General features: G+C 43.5%; 1 protein-coding gene across 1 annotated transcript in view; it reads left to right on the top strand.

The window, feature by feature from the left end:
• LOC125460470 (uncharacterized) overlaps positions 1 to 17,858 on the top strand; it is a 35,034-nt gene extending 17,176 nt beyond the window's left edge. The window contains exons 7-9 of the mRNA XM_059649671.1: positions 5,003 to 5,299; positions 13,445 to 13,912; positions 17,392 to 17,858. Of these exons, the coding sequence (XP_059505654.1) occupies positions 5,003 to 5,299; positions 13,445 to 13,912; positions 17,392 to 17,858 (1,232 nt within the window). The remainder of the gene's footprint in view (positions 1 to 5,002; positions 5,300 to 13,444; positions 13,913 to 17,391) is intronic.
• The last annotated feature ends 876 nt before the right edge of the window (positions 17,859 to 18,734 follow it).

Raw genomic sequence — 18,734 nt, 5'->3', positions numbered from 1 at the left:
GTTTTATTTAGATCTGAATTTCTAGTGTATTTCTGTTTACATTCAGTGTTTTAATCTGTTTTACAAATTATTTCAGTTAGGAAAGCACAATGCTACACATGAATGGTGCAGTATTTCAACTTGTACTTCGGTTTCTTTGGGTAAGAAATTGTCTGAAGGAACCTAACTCTAGATTTAACATTGATTCTTAAGGGAAACTGTAATTCACTTAAAGTTGTCTCACTTAAAGTAGTGTTTTCCATTAATATTATCTTAACTTTAAGTGTGAACATCTTGCTATTCTCTTATTCCAGAATAAGTATTTGACATCTCCTCATTCACCTGTTTGTGCCCCACCATAACTTTTGTAGCACCTTTAACATTTTCAGTAGCTTGCTGGATGAGAGAGTTAGATCAAGGCAACAAAACTAAATTAAATCTTGAAAGGGAAATGAATGATAAAAATTGGTTTAATAATACTGAAGGTAATTATGAGTCATTTTGACAGCTTAGCAAGTAGAATAACTGGGCAAAATAAAAATGTGAAAATTGCCTGTCAGAAAATGTTAACCGAATTAGAATGGTTATTGTAAGTGTGCCAGGAGCAAAAGAATTGTTAAACCAAGTATATGGAATTCATACAACCTGGAAGCATGCCATTCAGCCCATCGGGTCCACACTGACCCTCCAAATAGCATCCCACCCAGGCCCACTTCATCCCTGTAATCCTGCATTTCCCATGACTAGTCCACCTAGCCTGCATATCCCTGGGCATTACGGGGAATTTAGCATGGCCAAGTCACCCTAACCTGAACACCTTTGGACTTTGGGAGGGAACTGGGGCCCCCGAAGGAAACTCACACAGGAAGATGTGCAAACCCGCTGGAATCTCAAAAAGCATTCAGTAAGGTACTGTGCAAGAGAATGTTGCATACAATTTGAATTTATAGGATTACGCCAGTATATCATCATGAATTGAGAGCTGGTTAATGCTGAGAAAACCAAGACCACAGATAAACAGTAAGAACTGCCGATGCTGGAGTCAGAGATAACACAGTGTGGAGCTGGAGGAAAACAGCAGGCCAGGCACCATCAGAGGAGCAGGAAAGCTGATGTTTCAGGTCATGAACCTTCTTCAGACAAACAGTTCATACTTTGGGATGGGTGAGTGTAAGTGGTGGCGTACCACAAGTGTCTAAGTTTGGTTCTCCCATACAGAGAATATCTATCAAAGACAGTTACCCAAGTATGGGATTGAATCTGGGTCCCTGGTGCTGCGAGGCAACAGTGTCAACACTGAGCCACTGTCTGTGTGGAGTTTGCACATTCTCCTTGTGTCTGTGTGGGTTTCCTTTGGGTGCTCCGGTTTCCTCTCAAAGTCCATAGATATGCAGGTTGGGTGGATTGGCCAGGCTAAAATTGGTCATAGGGTCCAGGGATGTTTAGGTTAGGTGGGCCAGACATGAGTAATGCAGGGGTAGAGGAATGGGTCTGGATGGGATGCTCTTAAGAGGGGCAGAATGGGGTTGAGCTAAATGGCCTGTTTCCACACTGAACGGACCATATGACTTAGGTGAAGAATTGGCAATAACATATTTAAGTTTGATGATAATTTTCAATGTGGGGAATTGTGCTGTGAAGTGTATACAAAGACATTGCAAACATCTTGAGATAATTAACTGAGCAGGCAAAAATATGGTAGACAGAATAAAATATGGAAAAATTTGAAGTTAGCCATTTGGCAGAACAAAAAGCAAATAGCATTAAAAAATAATATTTTTACGTAGTGAGAAATTGGGTAGCATTATTATTTAGAGAGCTCCGAGCCTCCTAGAAAACAATTACTGAAAGTTGACATGTTGGTACAGTAAACAAATGGGAAAACAAACGGTCTGTTAGCTTTAATTGCAAAGCAATTGGAGTATAATAGTATAGGAACCTTACTGTAATTATACAGGACCCAGGTGGGACCAAATTTGGAGTTCTGTATATAGCCTGGGTCTCCATACTTAAGGAAGGTCTCAAAAGGGGTGTAATAAAGGTACATTAAAACAATTCCCAGAGTGACAAAATTGTCCTCTGAGTGGAGATTGAACAAATTAGATCTATATTCTGATATCTTCATCCCACTGTTCTGAATCTTATTAAGAATGAGCTTCCCAGTGATGCAGAAATTCTCTACAGAATGGATGGCAAAATGTTTCAACCTCAACGTGTTGAAGCTCAAGAAGGGAACAGTGCTGACCCTGCTTGAGGAACATCAGTACGTGGATGATGATATCATCTCTGATGTCTTGGAAGAAAAACGTCAAAGGCTTAATGCTTTGTGAAAGCATACCAAAGAATTACTCTCAGTCTGAACCTCAAGAAGACTCAAGTCCTTTCTCAAACAGATCCATCCTTGCATTAAGATCAATGGAGAAATACAAACAAATGTGGAATATTTTCCTTACCTGGGAAGCTACCTCTCATCTCAGGCTGGCATTGATGTGAGGATTTAGCATCACCTCTAAGCCTTTGGGATGTCTAAGGATGATAATTCTTTGGTGGATTGGCCATGCTAAATTTCCCATAGTGCTCAGGTGTGTGTAGATTAGGGCTGGTATAGGGGGATGGGTCTGGGTGGGATGCTCTGAGGGTCGGTGCGCACTTGTTGGGCCAAAGGGCCTGTTTCCACACTGTAGGGATTCTACGATTCTATGAATCTTCAATGACTATGACAACCATGTTCATTGTGTATAAGGCAGCCATCCTTCCGACTCTCCTGTATGGCTCTGAAACTTGGACTACATATAGACGTCACCTCAAGACCCTTGAGACGTACTATTGATATTGCCTGAGATGGATTCTCCACATTAGCTGGGAGACTGAGCGTGCTATCGTCAGTGTCCTTGAAGCAGCTAACACTGCCAGCAATGAGGCCACAACCATTCAAAACCAACACCACTGGGCCAGCCGCATGCTTAAGATGCCTGAGTTCTGACTGCCAAAGCAAATCTTCACCAGCTCAACGAAGGTACTCGAATGAGATGAGGATAAAGCACGTGTTTCACTCTCTGAAGGCTTCCCTCTAGAAATGCAACATGGATGTCAATGCATGGGAGACCTTCGTGCTGAAGAAACTGATTTGCAGGGAATGAAGGGACACAATTCTTTGAAAACATCTGTTAGTAGCAGGAAGTTCAGAAAAGGAACCAGAGGAACGAATACCAAATGTTTCAAGGATAAAGGCCAATTCCACCTCCTGGAAACACCTGCCAAATGTGTGGTTGGAGATGTGCATCTGGGATCAGGCTCATCAGCTACACATAGGCCCACAGAGCCCAGGAGCAGTGACACAGAATTTCCCAGGTGGACATACTCATTAGGCATTGGCAACAAAATTCCTTAACATTTAGAAGATGATCTCATTGAAAAATAAAATATTTTTAACAGGGTTGACAGGGTAGATGCTGGAAGCTGTTTTCCTTCCCTCTGGTCTAGAACAAGCTGTCTTAAAATGAGGTGTTGGTAATTTGGGACTCAGATGAGGAAACATTTCACTCAAAATGTTGTGAATCTTTTGAATTCTCTACCTCTTTTTAAAATTCATTGTGGGGTGTGGGCATTGCTGGCAGGCCAGCATTTATTGCCCATTCTTAGTTGCCCTCCAGAGCTGTCCCTATGTAGGCAGACAGAAAAAATCTGCACATGTTTCAACTCAAAATAGGTGACAGACATTGGCCAGTTCATTTCTCAGGGCAGTGCCACGATCAATTAGATATAGCCTGACTGGTGAAATGCATTCTTCATCAATCTGTTCAGGCACACTTGCAGAACAGCTGGCACGTGAACCCCAATCCTCTCATCCAGAGGTGTGGATAAGACCTCCCCTCCCTTGTTTAAAATTTAAGCCAAGCTTGGATGTTTGCTGTCAATCAGAATTAACTGGTGCATTCTCCATGGAAACGCCTCTCCAATCCTTGTCCACTCGCCAACCAATCAACGATCTCTCCTCACAAGAGGAGTGGATGTTGTTTTCCCCATTGGATTTGTATTTTTGCAAAAATGTCGTGTTGATTGCAAGATGGAAAACTTTGAGAAAATGTGTCTTTTTGTTCTGCAGTACTCAAACGTTGTGCGACCAAATGATGATTTGGATGCAGGGAGACTGTTGGGAGGTATAGTTAAAGCCATGATCTTACTAACTGGTGAAAATAGGTCAAATACAAAACTGGCAAGTACTGCACCTACTTCTTAGTTCTTAGAGTCATGGAGCACAAAAACAGACCCTACAGCCGAACATAATCCCAAGCTAAACTAGCCCTGCCTACCTATTCCTGGCCCATACCTCTCCAAACCTTTCCTATTCATCAGCTTATCCGACTGTCTTTTAAATGTTGTAATTGTACCTGCGTCAACCCTCTCCTCTGGAAGTTCATTCCACGTGTGAAGCACACTCTGTGTAAACAATTTGCCCCCAAGCATTTTTAAAATCTCTCTCCTCTCACCGTGGAAAATGTGGCCCCTATTCTTGAGATCCCCCATCCTAGGGAAAAAAACCGCTAACCCTGTCTATATCGCTCACAATTCTTTAAACTCCAAGGTTACCCCTCAACCTCCTACGTTCTAGTGAAAAGTTTCCCGGCCTATCTTTATAACTCAAACCTTCCGTACCCAGCAACATCCTGGCAAATCTCTTCTGAAACCTCCCCATCTTCATAATATACTTTCTGTAACTGGGTGACTGGAAATGGATACAGGACTCCAGAAAAAAAAACACACCAACGTCCGGTACAAACTTAACATGGCTACCCAACTCCTATACTCAAACAAGTTAGTTCTTACAAATTTTGTTATAGACTGCCTTGATCCTTGATCAGTGTAGCTCATCCATCTGCTTTAGATTTGAAGTGGGATTGAAAAGTGATTACATTTTATTTCTTTATTCACTCATGGCATGAGGGATGATTACATCAATCTCTTAAGAGTCTGCACTGAGAGTCTGTTCTGATTTTTCTGTTAAACTTCTTTTATGTTTCAGGGTTTGCTGTTGATGATATGCTCCCAATCTTAAAAACACCAAAACGGTTCCAGAATGTTGATTATCTATGTATTGATATCAAAAATGAGCCACAGACAACATTAAGTGATCTGAAGAGAGAATTCATGAAGCAGAGACAGAGAAAACTACATAAACTCCGAAAGAAAGTATTAAAAGAAAAGCCAATGAGCAAAAGTGATTACAGCCTTATTATTAAGTTAATCGATAACATTTTAAATAAACCTGAAAACAAATATGGACACATATTCAGCAAGGGTAAAGATAAAGAATTATCAGGTAAGGGAAACACAGTAATGACAATTGAGAGGGAACTGCCTAATGTAAGTTTAATTATGTTCTTCTTTCAGATATATAAATGTGCCAATATTACGCAGGGAGTGGTGAAATAATGACTTAGGCCGTGAGATACAGGAGAAGATTTAGGCCATTTGGCCTATCACAACCGTTCCATCATTTGTTCATGGCTGATATGTTTCTGAACCTCACTTCCTGCCTTCTCCCTATAACCCTTGATCCCCTTAACAATCAAGAACCAATCTATCTCTGTCGTAAATTAACTCAATGGCTTGGTCTCCACAGACCTCTGCAGCAATGAGTTCCACAGATTTCCCCACCTTCCAGCTGAATAAATTCCTCCTCATCTCATTTCTAAATGGTTGTCTCTTCACTCTGAGACAGTGATCTTGGGTCCTAATCTCTCCTACTAGTAGAGACATCTCCATGTCCACTCTATCCAGGCCTCTCAATATTTGCACGTTTCAGTCAGATCCTCCTCATCCTTCTAAACGCATTGAGCACAGACCCAGAGTTCCCAACTGCTCCTCATATTACAAGTCCTTCATCTCCAGGATCATTCTTGTAAATATCCTCAAGATCCCTCTAACTCCAGCATATCCTTGCTTAGATACAGGGCCCAAGATCCAATATTCCAATGCTTACAACATTCCAAATGTGGGATCTGACCAGACCCTTATACAGCTACAGAAGGAGGTCTCTGCTCTTGTGTTCTAGCCCTTTGGCAATGAGTGCTAACAATGCATTTGTCTACCAAACTGCCAAATTAGCCTACATGGTAACCTTAATAGAATCCTGAACCATCACTCCCAGGACCCTATATACTTTAAATTTCCAATGCCTTTCCCCATTTATAAAATAGTCAATGGCTCTTCTTCCTGCCAAAGTGCAAAACCTCACACTTTCTCAATTGTATTCCATCTGCTACTTCTTTGCTCACTCACCTAGCCTGTACAAATCCTTTCGCAGCCTTCCCACTTCCTCAACACTAATTGTCCCTCCACCTATTTTTACTTCATCTTCAAATTTAGCAACAATGCTGTCAGTCTCTGCATTCAGATTGTTAATCTGTGACATGAATAGCTATGGTCCAGCACGGACTCCTCTGAAACTCCATTATTCACCAGCTGCTGTCCTGAAAAAGGCCCCTTCATTTCCACTCTCTGTTTTCTGCCAGTCAGCCAATCCCCCATTCATGCCACAACCCTAATTCTAACACCGTTGGCTCTTTTTTTATTCAACAGCCTCCTATGCAGTTCCTTGACAAGTTCTTCTGGAAATCCAAAGAGAATCATCCACTGACTCCACCTTGTCTAATTCACCCATTATCTCCTCAAAGAATTCTAATAGATTTGTCAGGCATGACCTCTCCTTGATGAAGTTGCAATGTCTCAGCCTTATTTTGCCATGTGCTTTCCATACGCTCTGTAACCTCATCCTTAACAATGGACTCTAAAATCTTACCAGCGGCCGAGGTCAGGCTAACTGGCCTATCATTTCCTGTCTTCTGCCTCGCTCCCTTCTTAAACTGCAATGTTACATTAGCCATTTTCTAGTCCTCTGGGACCCTCCCTGACTCCAGAGATTCCTGAAGGATCACCGCCAATGGCTCCTCAATCTCCTCAGCCACCTCCTTCTGGGTGTGGTCCATCCAGTCCAGGTGACTTAGACACTTTCAGGCCTTTCAGCCTCACCAGCACCTTCTCTTAGTGATGGCCACTGCACTCACCTCTCTCCCCCGACTCTCTTAAAGTTCTGGTTTGCTACTGGTGTCTTCTAAAGTGAAGACTGATGCAAAATACCCATTCAGTTCCTCTGCCATTTCTTTGTTCCCCATTACTATTTCTTCAGCCTCACTTTCCAGTGGTCCAATGTATACTCTTGCCTCTCTCTTACCTTTAGACATCTAAACAATAGCTCTTGCAATCTTATTTTCTATTACTAGCTAGTTTATTCTCATATTTCATCTTCTTCCCCCATTATTGCTTCAGTAGTTATCCCTTGCTGGTTTTTAAAGGTTTCTTAGTCCTCTGGTTTCCCACTGATCTTCATCACATCGCATGTCTTTTACTCCTGTTTTTATGCTGTCCCTGACTTCCCTTGTCAGCCATGGTTACCCTGCCTTCCCCTTAGAGTTCCATCTTCCTTGGGATGAGTTCTTACTTTGCCTCCCAAATTACCCCCAGGCACTCCTGCCATTGCTACTCCACCATCTTCCCTGCTGAGCTTCCTTCCAACCACCTCTGGCCAGTTCCTCCTTTGTGTCTTGTAGTTCCCTTTACTCAATTGTAATACCATTATATATGACTACAGCTTCTCCCTCTCAAACTGCTGGGTGAATTCTATCATATAATGGTCACTGCCCCGAAGGGGTTCCTTCATTTTAAGCTCCTGATCAATTCTGCCTCATTACACATCATCAAATCCAGAATTGCCTGTTCCCTGGTGGGTTCCACCATGAGCTGCTCCAAAACAAATTCCTTGAACCCCATTTCTTGAGATCCACTACCAACCTGATTTTCCCAGTCTGTCATACGGAAGTCCCCAATGATTATTCTAATAGTACCTTTCTTACATTTCTATTTCCTGATCTGTTTCTTTTCCCACATCCTAACTATTGCTCGGAGGCCTGTACACTCATCCCATCAGGGTCATTTTCCCTATGCGGTTCTTCTACTCTACCCAGACAGATTCTACACCGTCCAACTCATTATCATTTCTTGCTATCGACTTAATTTCATTTCTTACCAACAAGCCAACCCCTCCCCCTCTCCCTGTCCTTTCAATAGGGCCCGTATCGTTCCCAGCCCTGATCCCTTTGCAGCCAAGTCTCTGTAATACCCACAGCATCGTACCGGCCAAGTTCAGTCTGTGCTAGGAGCTCATTTCCTTGTTTCATATACTGCATGCATTTATGTACAACACCCTCAGACCTGAGTTGAAAGCCCCCTTCTCTCGGTTGTTCCTTTATCCTAAAGTTAGATTCCTGACACTTACCACACTCTCTATCCTATTAGTCATTCTGCAAACTTTAATATCCTCTGCTGAGCCCTCCGCCACTTTAACTTTTCCCATAATTTTCTATGCAACGGTACCTAGCCCTTTCCACTATTTAGTTTAAAGCCCTATCTACATCCCTAGTTTTGAAATTTGACTCAGGTGAAGCCTGTACCTGTCTCTTCGGTACAATTTCCTCCTCCCCAAATACTGGAGTCAACGTCCCATGAATTCAAACTCATTTCTCCCACCCCAATCTTAAAGCCACGTGTTTACCTCTTTAATCTTGTTGATCCGGGAAGCCAATGAGCTTGTGGCTCAGGCAGTATTCCATAAATCACAATCTTTTTGGTTATGTGTGGAGCTGGAGGAAGGGTCCTGACATGAAATGTCAAATTTCCTGTTCGTCTGATGCTGCCTGGCCTGCTGTGTTACTCAAGCTCCAAATTGTGTTATCTCAGATTCCAGAATCAGCAATTCTTACTATCTTTTTGGTTCAGCTTTCCAGTTTAACCCCTAACTGTTCATATTCCCTCAGCAGAACATTTTTTTTCTCTTTCTCCCTATGACGCTAAGATTGGTGGAGTAGCTGATAGTGAAGGGGACTGTCAGAAATTACAGCAGAATATAGATAGACTGGAGAGTTGGGCAGATAAATGGCAGATGGAGTTCAATCCGGGCAAATACGAGGTGATGCATTTTGGACGATCAAATTCAAGGGCGAACTATACAGTAAATGGAAAAGTTCCAGGGAAAATTGCTGAACAGAGAGATCTGGGTGTTCAGGTCCATTGTTCGCTGAAGGTGACAACGCAGGTCAATAGGGTGGTCAAGAAGGCATATGGCATGCTTTCCTTCATCGGACGGGGTATTGAGTACAAGAGTTGGCAGGTCATGTTGCAGTTGCATAGGACTTTGGTTCGACCACATTTGGAGTACTGTGTACAGTTCTGGTCGCCACATTACCAAAAGGATGTGGATGCTTTGGAGAGGGTGCAGAGGAGGTTCACCAGGATGTTGCCTGGTATGGAGGGTGCTAGCTATGAAGAGAGGTTGAGTAGATTAGGATTATTTTCATTAGAAAGATGGAGATTGAGGGGAGAACTGATTGAGGTCTACAAAATCATGAGAAGTACAGGCAGGGTGGATAGCAAGAAGCTTTTTTCCCACAGAGTGGGGGACTCAATTACTAGGGGTCATGAGTTCAAAGTGAGAGGAGGAAAGTTTATGGGAGATGTGCATGGAAAGTTCTTTACACAGAGGGTGGTGGGTGCCTGGAACGCGTTGCCAGCGGAGGTGGTAGACGCAGACACGTTAGCGTCTTTTAAGATACATTTGGACAGGTACATGGATGGGCAGGGAGCAAATGGACACAGACTGTTAGAAAATAGATGATATGTTAGACAGAGGATCTTGATCGGCGCAGGCTTGGACGGCCGAAGGGCCTGATCCTGTGCTGTAGGTTTCTTTGTTCTTTGTTCTTATTGTTGGTGCCGATGTGGACTACTACAGCTGGGTCTTTCCTGTCCCACTCCAAGCTCCTCTGCAGCCCAGATGTGATATCCTGAACCTGGGCAGGGGGGCAACACAGTCTTTGGGATATTCTTGATCCTAGCCACAGGAAGCATTGTCTATTCCCCTGACTGTACTATCCCTGATAACAACTGCATTTCTCTTTCTCCCGCCTCTGGAATGGCTCCCTGTACCATGGTGCTGTGGTCGGTTTGCTCATTCTCCCTACAGACCCCGGTCTCACCCACACGGAGCAAGAATCTCAAACCTGTTAAACATGCTCAAGGACTGAGTCTCCTTCAGCATTCCCTGCCGGATCCCTCTACTTGCCTTGTTTGTAGCCACATCCTCCTGTCCCTGACCAAACTCAAAGTAGTTGATTGAAGTGGTGTGACTGCCTCCTGAAACACAGTGCCCAGGTAAATCTCCTCGTCCCTGATGTGTCGCAGTGTTTGAGGCTCTGATTCCAGCTCATCAGCTCTGAGCTGGAGTTCCTCAGGCAACCAACACTTGTTACAGATGTGGTTGCTACGAGCGACAGTGAGATCCACCAACTTCCACATCATGTAGTTACAATACATACCTGGCCTGGCTTTGTTCTTAATTTGTTTTTTTTTGAATTCCTACAAGTCTTTTAGTTTCTAACCTGTAAATATTTTCCAATTTGCCCTCAATCTGAAAGCAGACGGCCAAATAAGCACTTATTGCCAACCAATGAATTTACAGTTTTCCTGTGATGTCTCTTTTTTTGTGCTGGGCCCCTAATCCTGGGCTGCAGAATATCCTGTTTAAAACACCTTCTAAACTCTCAGCTGAAAGAGCAGGCAAAAAGCACCTTTCTCCGTCTGTACCAAATTCCCACACTGCCTTCAGATTCCCCGAACTGTGTCTTCACTCAAACTCTGTCTCACTCCAGATATGGTCTCTCTTTCCTGCCTGTGTGGAGATTAATGATTGTGTCCTTGGGTTCTTCAGTTGGAGATAAGGCTACACTATAAGGATGGTTAGTTGGGCGACTCTATACCAACGCTTGATGTCAACTAGTATTGTTCGTAACAGGGCAGCAGATCATGGCCCTTCCTTTGTATGTTATGGTTAGTGGTAATAATGATTGCAAGCAGTTTAAGATGCATCCCCTTAAAGATGCACACACATCAAAAGGTTAGGAAATGCTTCTTTTACATTTGCTCTGATGAAAAATTTTTAGTGTATTAATGATATTTCAATTGAATTGCGAAGACGCACAGGTGATAGGAACAGCCACATTTCACAAATATTATATCCCAATCCTTTTGTATCATAGAATCATAGAAGCTCTACAGTTTAGAGCAGGCGATTCAGTCCATCAAGTCCACACTGGCCCTCTGAACATCATCCCATCCACACCCACCCTCCTAGTCTATTCCTGTAACCCCATATTTCCCATAGCTAACCCACCTCGATGCACATCCTCGGACACTGTTTGCAATTTAGCACAGCCCACCATAGTTGCGCACCTTTGGGATGTGGGAGAAAACTGGAGCACTCGGAGGAAACCCATACCATTTGCACATGCCACTCAGAAAACTGCAAACAGAAAGATTATCAATAAAAATGCAGATTTCTGGAAAAGCTCAACAGGTCTGGTAGTATTTCTGGAGAAATAGCACATCCTGCTATTCTGTTTTCCAGCAATTTCTGTTTTCATTACTGACTTCCAGATTCTGCAATTCTTGGTTTTCTTCTTTTCGGTTAACAAAAAGAATGTGTTGGTTATTTTTGGTTAACAGAAGGAATGCATCCAAGCAGTGTACCTTTAGAATTGAACAAATGTGTGGGGGAAGGTTCCTTATGGCAATGCCTCAATCAAGCAGAGTTGACTTGAAACAGCTTGGCGATGTAACCGTGCCATTTACATTCTCCATGACAATGCCGAAACACTGAGAGCCCACCTATCAAACTGTCTGAAACCATTTCTTACACCGCAAGAATCTGGGCACTGGGTTAGCGAGTACAAACCAGCAAGCTGTAAGTCTGCATTTGATTATCACAGAAAGGATTAGAGTCTTATCTCATACCTCACCACATAACTTAAGGCCCATTTGACATAATGTCCAGGTCATAGTGCAAATTGTGGATACTGCAATCATAAAGGGGATCAGATCTTTCTGGGTATGTTTCAGAGCAGAGAAACGGCTTGGACAATGATTATTGGTGTGACACATGGGTCAGGACTGCTAACGGTGAGGAGAATGAAAGACACATCATTACAAGAACAAATGAAGGAAATAAAATTATTTTCTTCAAGCTGATAACTGCAGAGGAATGGACAACCCATTTCTTTCTTGGGGTCTGATGGTTTTTGGTCAAGCAATTACACCTACAAGCTGTTCACCTACACGGGAGCCAATCAAGTAGTAGATTAGAAGGCCATTGGTATCAACAACAGGTCACCACTCCACGAGACCAATCAGCTACCTGTTGCTGATTGAACACTTCCTCTCATCTGTGACTCAATCTCCCCCACTTCTTCAATAAACAGCTGAATAAACATCATTTGCAATGATTATTGGTTACCTGCTTTCAAAAAGATTAGTCACCCATTGTCTATGGTTTTATCTTTCTTTATTTATTCACATGATGAGGGCATCATTGGCCAGGCAGCATTAATTGCCCAGAGGGCAGTAAGGAGTCAACCACATTGCTGTGGGTCTGGAGTCACATGTAGACTGACCAGGTAAGGACGGTAGTTTCTTTGCCTAAATGGCTTTTGAGAATCAGATGGGTTTCTCCCCAACGACTGACAATGAATTCACAGTCATCATTAGACTCCTAATTCCAGATACTAATTGAATTCAAATTCCAACATTTGCCGTGGCAGGATTTGAACCCGGGTCTCCAAAACATTATCTGGGTCTCTGGGTTAATAGTCCAGCGATAATGCCACTAGGCCATTGCCTTCCCTTTAACATAGCCCTTGTCCCATTTTAGTTAACAATATAAATATAGGAAAATAAACTGAAGATGCATTTACAGTAGTAAAGTAGCAGTACTTCAACAAGCAAAATGAATTACATAGGGGAGCCAATGGCCTGGTGGTGTTATCGCTAGCCTATTAACCTGGAGACCGGGTAACTATTCTGTAGACACGGGTTCAAATCCCACAATAGCAGATGATGGAATTGATGTCAATAAAAGCCTGGAATTGAAAGTCTACTGATAACCAGATTATTAGGGGGTGACCTTGTGGTTCACCAATATCATTAAGGCTCAGCCCCAAGTGGGGAGGCGATGACGCAGTGGTATTATTACCAGACTATTAATCTAGAGATTGTGGTGACCTGCAATGCCACAGCAGATGGTAGAACTAAGAGTCCAATGATGACCACAAATCCATTGCCAAATGCCCAGAAAATCCCATCTGGCTCACTAACGTCCTTCAGGGAAAGAAACTGTCATCCTTACATGGTCAACCCTAAATGCGACTTCAGACATGAAACAATGTGGTTGACTCCTGGCAGCCCTTTGGGATATTGGGGATGGGCAATAAATGCTAACCTAGCCAGTATTATTTGATTGTATTAGAAAAAAAGTCAATTAATTTCATCAAAACATTTTCTTTTGTTTTCCACAAACTAGGGAAGAAAGTCAAGAAAGTTAGACAAAAAACCAAATGCCAAGAGAAGAAGTGTGGGAAAAGTGAGACCTCAAAGATTCTAGAGGAAAACAAAATGAGCAAACCTGTTGAACAATTAAAGATCTCAGAGTTTTTAGTGGAAAGAAGCCAGGAATTTAAGACTCCAGGGAAGAAAAAGAGAAAAATCCAGGATGCCAAGACTGTAGAAATGGAAATGAAGAAGCTTCAGCAGGCAGAGGCTCTGAGGAGGGAGACATACAATCTCGAGCCTTCTTCTACAAAGATGCACACAACAGATCATCAAGCTAAGTTGGAGACAAGTTTACTTTATGAGCCTCTTCTGAAGAAAAGTCAGATCATTGATTGTGAAAATGCATTAATTGATGAGAAGGTATCTCAGAAATTATGTCCCTCAACAATAAAAAAGAGAAAGGAAGAAAGTGTTCAAACAAGAAAGAGCAACACTAAAGGTAAATTTTATATTTTGAGGACTATATTTTGGGACTTGGGAGGACAAGAACAGGAGTAAGCCATTCAGCTCCTGAAGCCTGTACTGCCATGCAATGAACTTATGTCTGATCTGTGCCCCAAGTCCATACACCTGCCTTTGGCCCATAACACTTCATACCTGGTAGAGGTTTGAAATTCTCTCCACAAAATGTATGTGGAGGTGCTGGTGTTGGAGCAGGCTCACTGATTAGTACTGCTTCCTCACAGCCCCATGGATACACGTTTGATTCCACCATTGGGCAATTAGCTTACAGCACCCAATCTCTATCAATTCTGAGATCAGCTGATACTCTTCCAAGACAAATCTCGTGACATATCCATCTTTCCCTGCTCTATGGAAACCTTACATTTCAGATAGGAGTTATTTGGCCCAACAAGTCTGTACTGACTCTCTGAAGAACATACTTTCCAGACCCAGGCCCAGACCCCTATCCCTGTTACTCCATACATAGCATGGCCGATCTACTTCAGCTCCACATCCTTGGAATGTAGGAGGAAACCAGAACTCTGGGAGTCCAGGCCACGCAGACACTGGGAGAATGTGCAAACTCCACGCAGACAGTCGCCCGAGGTTGGAATCGAACCCAGTTCCCAGGCACTGTGAGGCTGCAGTACTGACCACTGAGCCACCAGGCCATCTCCTGACTGTCCAGCTCATGTTCCCCCACCACCAGCTCTGGTGGGTAATGGAACAAAGAGACCCCTAATGCTGTGAGATTTGGCAGCACCTTGGTGTCTCCAGGACCAGTCTCTCCCATCCCCCCCTACTGCACTCCCTGCCTCCTGAATACTCTTAGATTGGCAATCTCTGTGGGATCACCTCTCCTCGTGACTCCCCTCCCCCCAGAAGTATTTTGTGCCTTGTGTTCTGCATGTAGAGGGATGTCTGTTTCTGGTGTCTGAAAACAGCTTATATACCTTAAATCCAATCGGTTCACTATGGTACTCAATGTTCAGTTGGAAGAAGGCAAACCCGTTTCCAAATCTCCTTTCTATGGCACAAGCTGCAGTATTCTGGTAGGTGATAGTATCAACGGAAGCAGTGATGCTTCTCTCTTTCTCTCCATCTCTTCCTCCAGCCCTACACCTCCACTGGTCACCTCATAGAATTTAAGTGATGTACGCAGTTATCGTTATGTTGAGATGGGAATTTCTACAGAAACGTACTGAAATTGGAGCATGAGAAGGCTGATGATCCAACTCACTACCCTGTTCCCACTTTTGCTCCATACGCCTTGATCCCTTCATCCCTAAGAAATCTATCTAACTCCTAAACTAAACAAAAACTCATAAAGAGCTATGGATGCTGGAAATGTGAAATTGCAGCAGAAATTGCTGGAGAAACTCTGCAGGTCTGGCCATGTCTGTGGAAAAAGAAACAGGGTTAATGTTTCAAGTCCAGTGGACCTAAAACGTTGACTCTGTTTCTTTCTCCACTGATGCAGCCAGACCTGCTAAGCTTCTCCAGCAATTTCTGATTTACATCTAACTCCTTCTTGGAAACATTCAATGTTTGGCCTCAGCTGTGGTAGTGAATCCTACAAGCTCACCACTCTCTGGGTGGAGACATTCCTCCTCACCTCAATCCTAAATGGCCTATCCTGTACCTTCAGAGAGAGACCCATGATTCTGGATTCCCTGGTCATTGAATGAATACATGAATGATCCTATTGTCATGTGTATTTTATAGTGAGGAAAAACAGTAAAATATAGCGAAAATACATTGGGAACATCTTTCCTGTGCTTACCCTGTCTTCTCTATACTAGATCCAGAATAAAAAGATCCATCAACCAAGTTCCTTTAATAAGCGAGGAAGCTACTGAGTTATTATAGAGACATACTTCACGGAAAGGGACCCTTCGGCCCAACTCATTCATGCTGACCAGGATTTCCAAACTGAGCTAATCCATTTGCGTGCATTTGGCCCATATCCCTCTAAATCCTTCCTATCTATGTCCAAATGCATTTTAAATGTTATAATAGTACTAACCTCCATTACTTCCTCAGGCTGCGCATTCCAGATGCCCTCCACCCTCTCTGTGAAAAAGTTGCCCCCAGGTCCCTTTTAAATCTTTCGCCTCTCACCTTAAAATTATGCCCCTCTAGCTTTGGACTTTCCTATCCTGAGAACTTATTCAGAAAAGATGCAATGCTGGTAGCAGCCATGGAGAGTGGCAGGGAAATAAGGTGGCAGCAGAGTGGGGTAGTGGCTGAGCCAGGAGGTATTTGGGTGGCAAACTGGATGAGGTGGGTATTCAGGTTGGCTTGGGGCAAGTTTTCTGCCAGGGCTCATGAGGCCTGGTAGGGAGGAGCTGTGAGAAGTGAACGAGGTGGTCACTGATGACCGAGAATGTTCAGGGGTTAGCTGGGGACCGGCAGTGGGAGTATTGTTGTTTTGAAGTGGAATCAGGGAATTGGAAGTATGGATCAGTTGGAGGTGAACCAGCGGGATGTCGGAGTCAAGGGGAGTTGGGGTCAAGAGACAATCAAGGGGATGGTGAAGTGAAAACATTGCAGGAAATTCCGATAGAGTCAATGTGTCAGGACTTCCTTGGGGCCCTAACATGTAACTTAGGTTTAACACCCGGTGGGGGGAGGAGCAGATTATTGATGTGTATAAAATTACGAGGGGCATAGATAGGAAGATAAGAAAACTTTTCCCCTTGACGGAGGGATCAACAACCATGGGCCATATATTTGAGCTAAGGGGCAGAAGGTTTTGAGGAGATGTGAAGCAGAAACCCCTGGAACATTTAAGATGCATGTAGATCTGCACTTGTGATGCTAAGGCATACAAAGCTGGGGGCCAAGTTCTGGAAAATGGGATTACTATAGATAGATGGATGTTTTAGACCAATACAGATAAGAGGGGCCAAAGGGCATTTTTCTTTTCTGTAGCAGTTGGTGACTCTATGACTAACTCATTGCGAGGCAGAGTTCAGACAGGATGGGAAGGGTAAGAAGTGATAAAAAGGAAGGCATATGTTTTCAAGAGTCAAGACAGTCCTGTACGCAAGATTAAATCAAAAGATATAACTTGAAAGGCAGGAACATTTCTTTACATAGACCACTGTGTGTGTTGCAATGGTCGCCAATCAAGGCAGGATTCAATAGGTAGAAGGGAGAATAGAGGTACAACATGGAGAAATGTAATCAAAATTACTTCGAGTGTACAGGGTCAAAAATCACACAACACCAGGCTATAGTCCAACGGGTTCATTTGAAAACGCAAGCTTTCAGAGCTCTGCTCAATAAGTTAGTGTTTTCAACTAAACTTGACCACCCCAGTCCAACACCAGCCCCTCCACATTGTGTGTACAGAGAGGGAATGGCTTTGTGGAATTATTTGGGTTGATTGGGCAAGCAATAACCCCTCTATATTTCTGTAAACTGTGAGTAGACGAGTAGATTATTGATGGCCTCTCCTTTGATTTTCAGGAAAGCACGAAAAGACATTTGAAATTGTTTCCCTCTCCAAGTTGAGATATAAGCCAAAGAAGTGTTATGGGTGTGGCAAGAACATTGGTGATGGAGCAGACCCAGACCTGATATTGAAGACCCGAGACATTCGAGAATACTATGGTGCTTGTCGTCAGAGGCACCTTGCACATAATGAATCAAACGTGTACTTCCATTTTCTTGAGAAGTGTGTGAGGAAGAAGTACGGGCTAATTAATCAGCATAAATTCATTGTGCCAAATGATATCTCGGGTTGTTTGTCTGATGCTCAGCGTGTGATGACAGGGAGCATGGGTTGCACCCATGATGTAGGAGGTGTAAAACTTGAAGCTAAAATGAGGAGAATTGATTTGAGTGATACAGGGCTGACCAAACGTAAAAAAACTGTCAAGCTAAAATCTACCTTCAGTCGCCAATCATTTCTTCTGTCTGATGTGAGCAAATAAAATCCCTTTGCATTTCCACTGTCTGTTCTTTTACAGTGACAGAAACAAAACTGGGTATTTCATTTATAGTAGAGATGACACAGTGTGGAGCTGGATGAACACAGCAGACCAAGCACCATCTCAGAAGCACAAAAGCTGACTTTTCGGGCCTAGACCCTTCATCAGAGAGGGGAATGGGGAGAGGGAACTGGAATAAATAGAGAGACAGGGGGAAGCGGACTGAAGGTGGAGAGAAAAGAAGATAGGTGGAGAGGAAAGTATAGGTGGGGAGGTAGGGAGGGGATAGGTCAGTCCAGGGACGATGGACAGGTCAAGGGGGCGGGATGAGGTTAGAAGGTAGGAAATGGAGGTGTGGCTTGAGGTGGGAGGAGGGCATAGGTGGGAGGAAGAACAGGTTATGGAGGCGGGGACGAGCGGGGCTGGTTTTGGGATGTGATAATGGGAACTGCAGATGCTGGAGAATCCAAGATAATAAAATGTGAGGCTGGATGAACACAGCAGGCCCAGCAGCATCTCAGGAGCACAAAAACTGACATTTCGGGCCTAGACCCTTCATCAGAGAGCTCTCTGATGAAGGGTCTAGGCCCGAAATGTCAGCTTTTGTGCTCCTGAGATGCTGCTGGGCCTGCTGTGTTCATCCAGCCTCACATTTTATTGCCTTGGTTTTGGGATGTAGTGGGGGCAGGGGAGATTTTGAAGCTTGTGAAATCCACATTGATACCATTGGGCTGCAGGGTTCCCAAGCGGAATATGAGTTGCTGTTCCTGCAACCTACGGGTGGCACCATTGTGGCACTGCAGAAGGTCCAGGATGGACATTTTGTCTAGAGAATGTGAGGGGGAGTTAAAATGGTTTGCGACTGGCAGGTGCAGTTGT

Source organism: Stegostoma tigrinum, chromosome 11, assembly GCF_030684315.1.
Source record: "Stegostoma tigrinum isolate sSteTig4 chromosome 11, sSteTig4.hap1, whole genome shotgun sequence".
Taxonomy (NCBI): Eukaryota; Metazoa; Chordata; class Chondrichthyes; order Orectolobiformes; family Stegostomatidae; genus Stegostoma; species Stegostoma tigrinum.
Note: the sequence above shows the minus strand (reverse complement) of the source record. Positions and strands in the feature narration are given on the sequence as shown.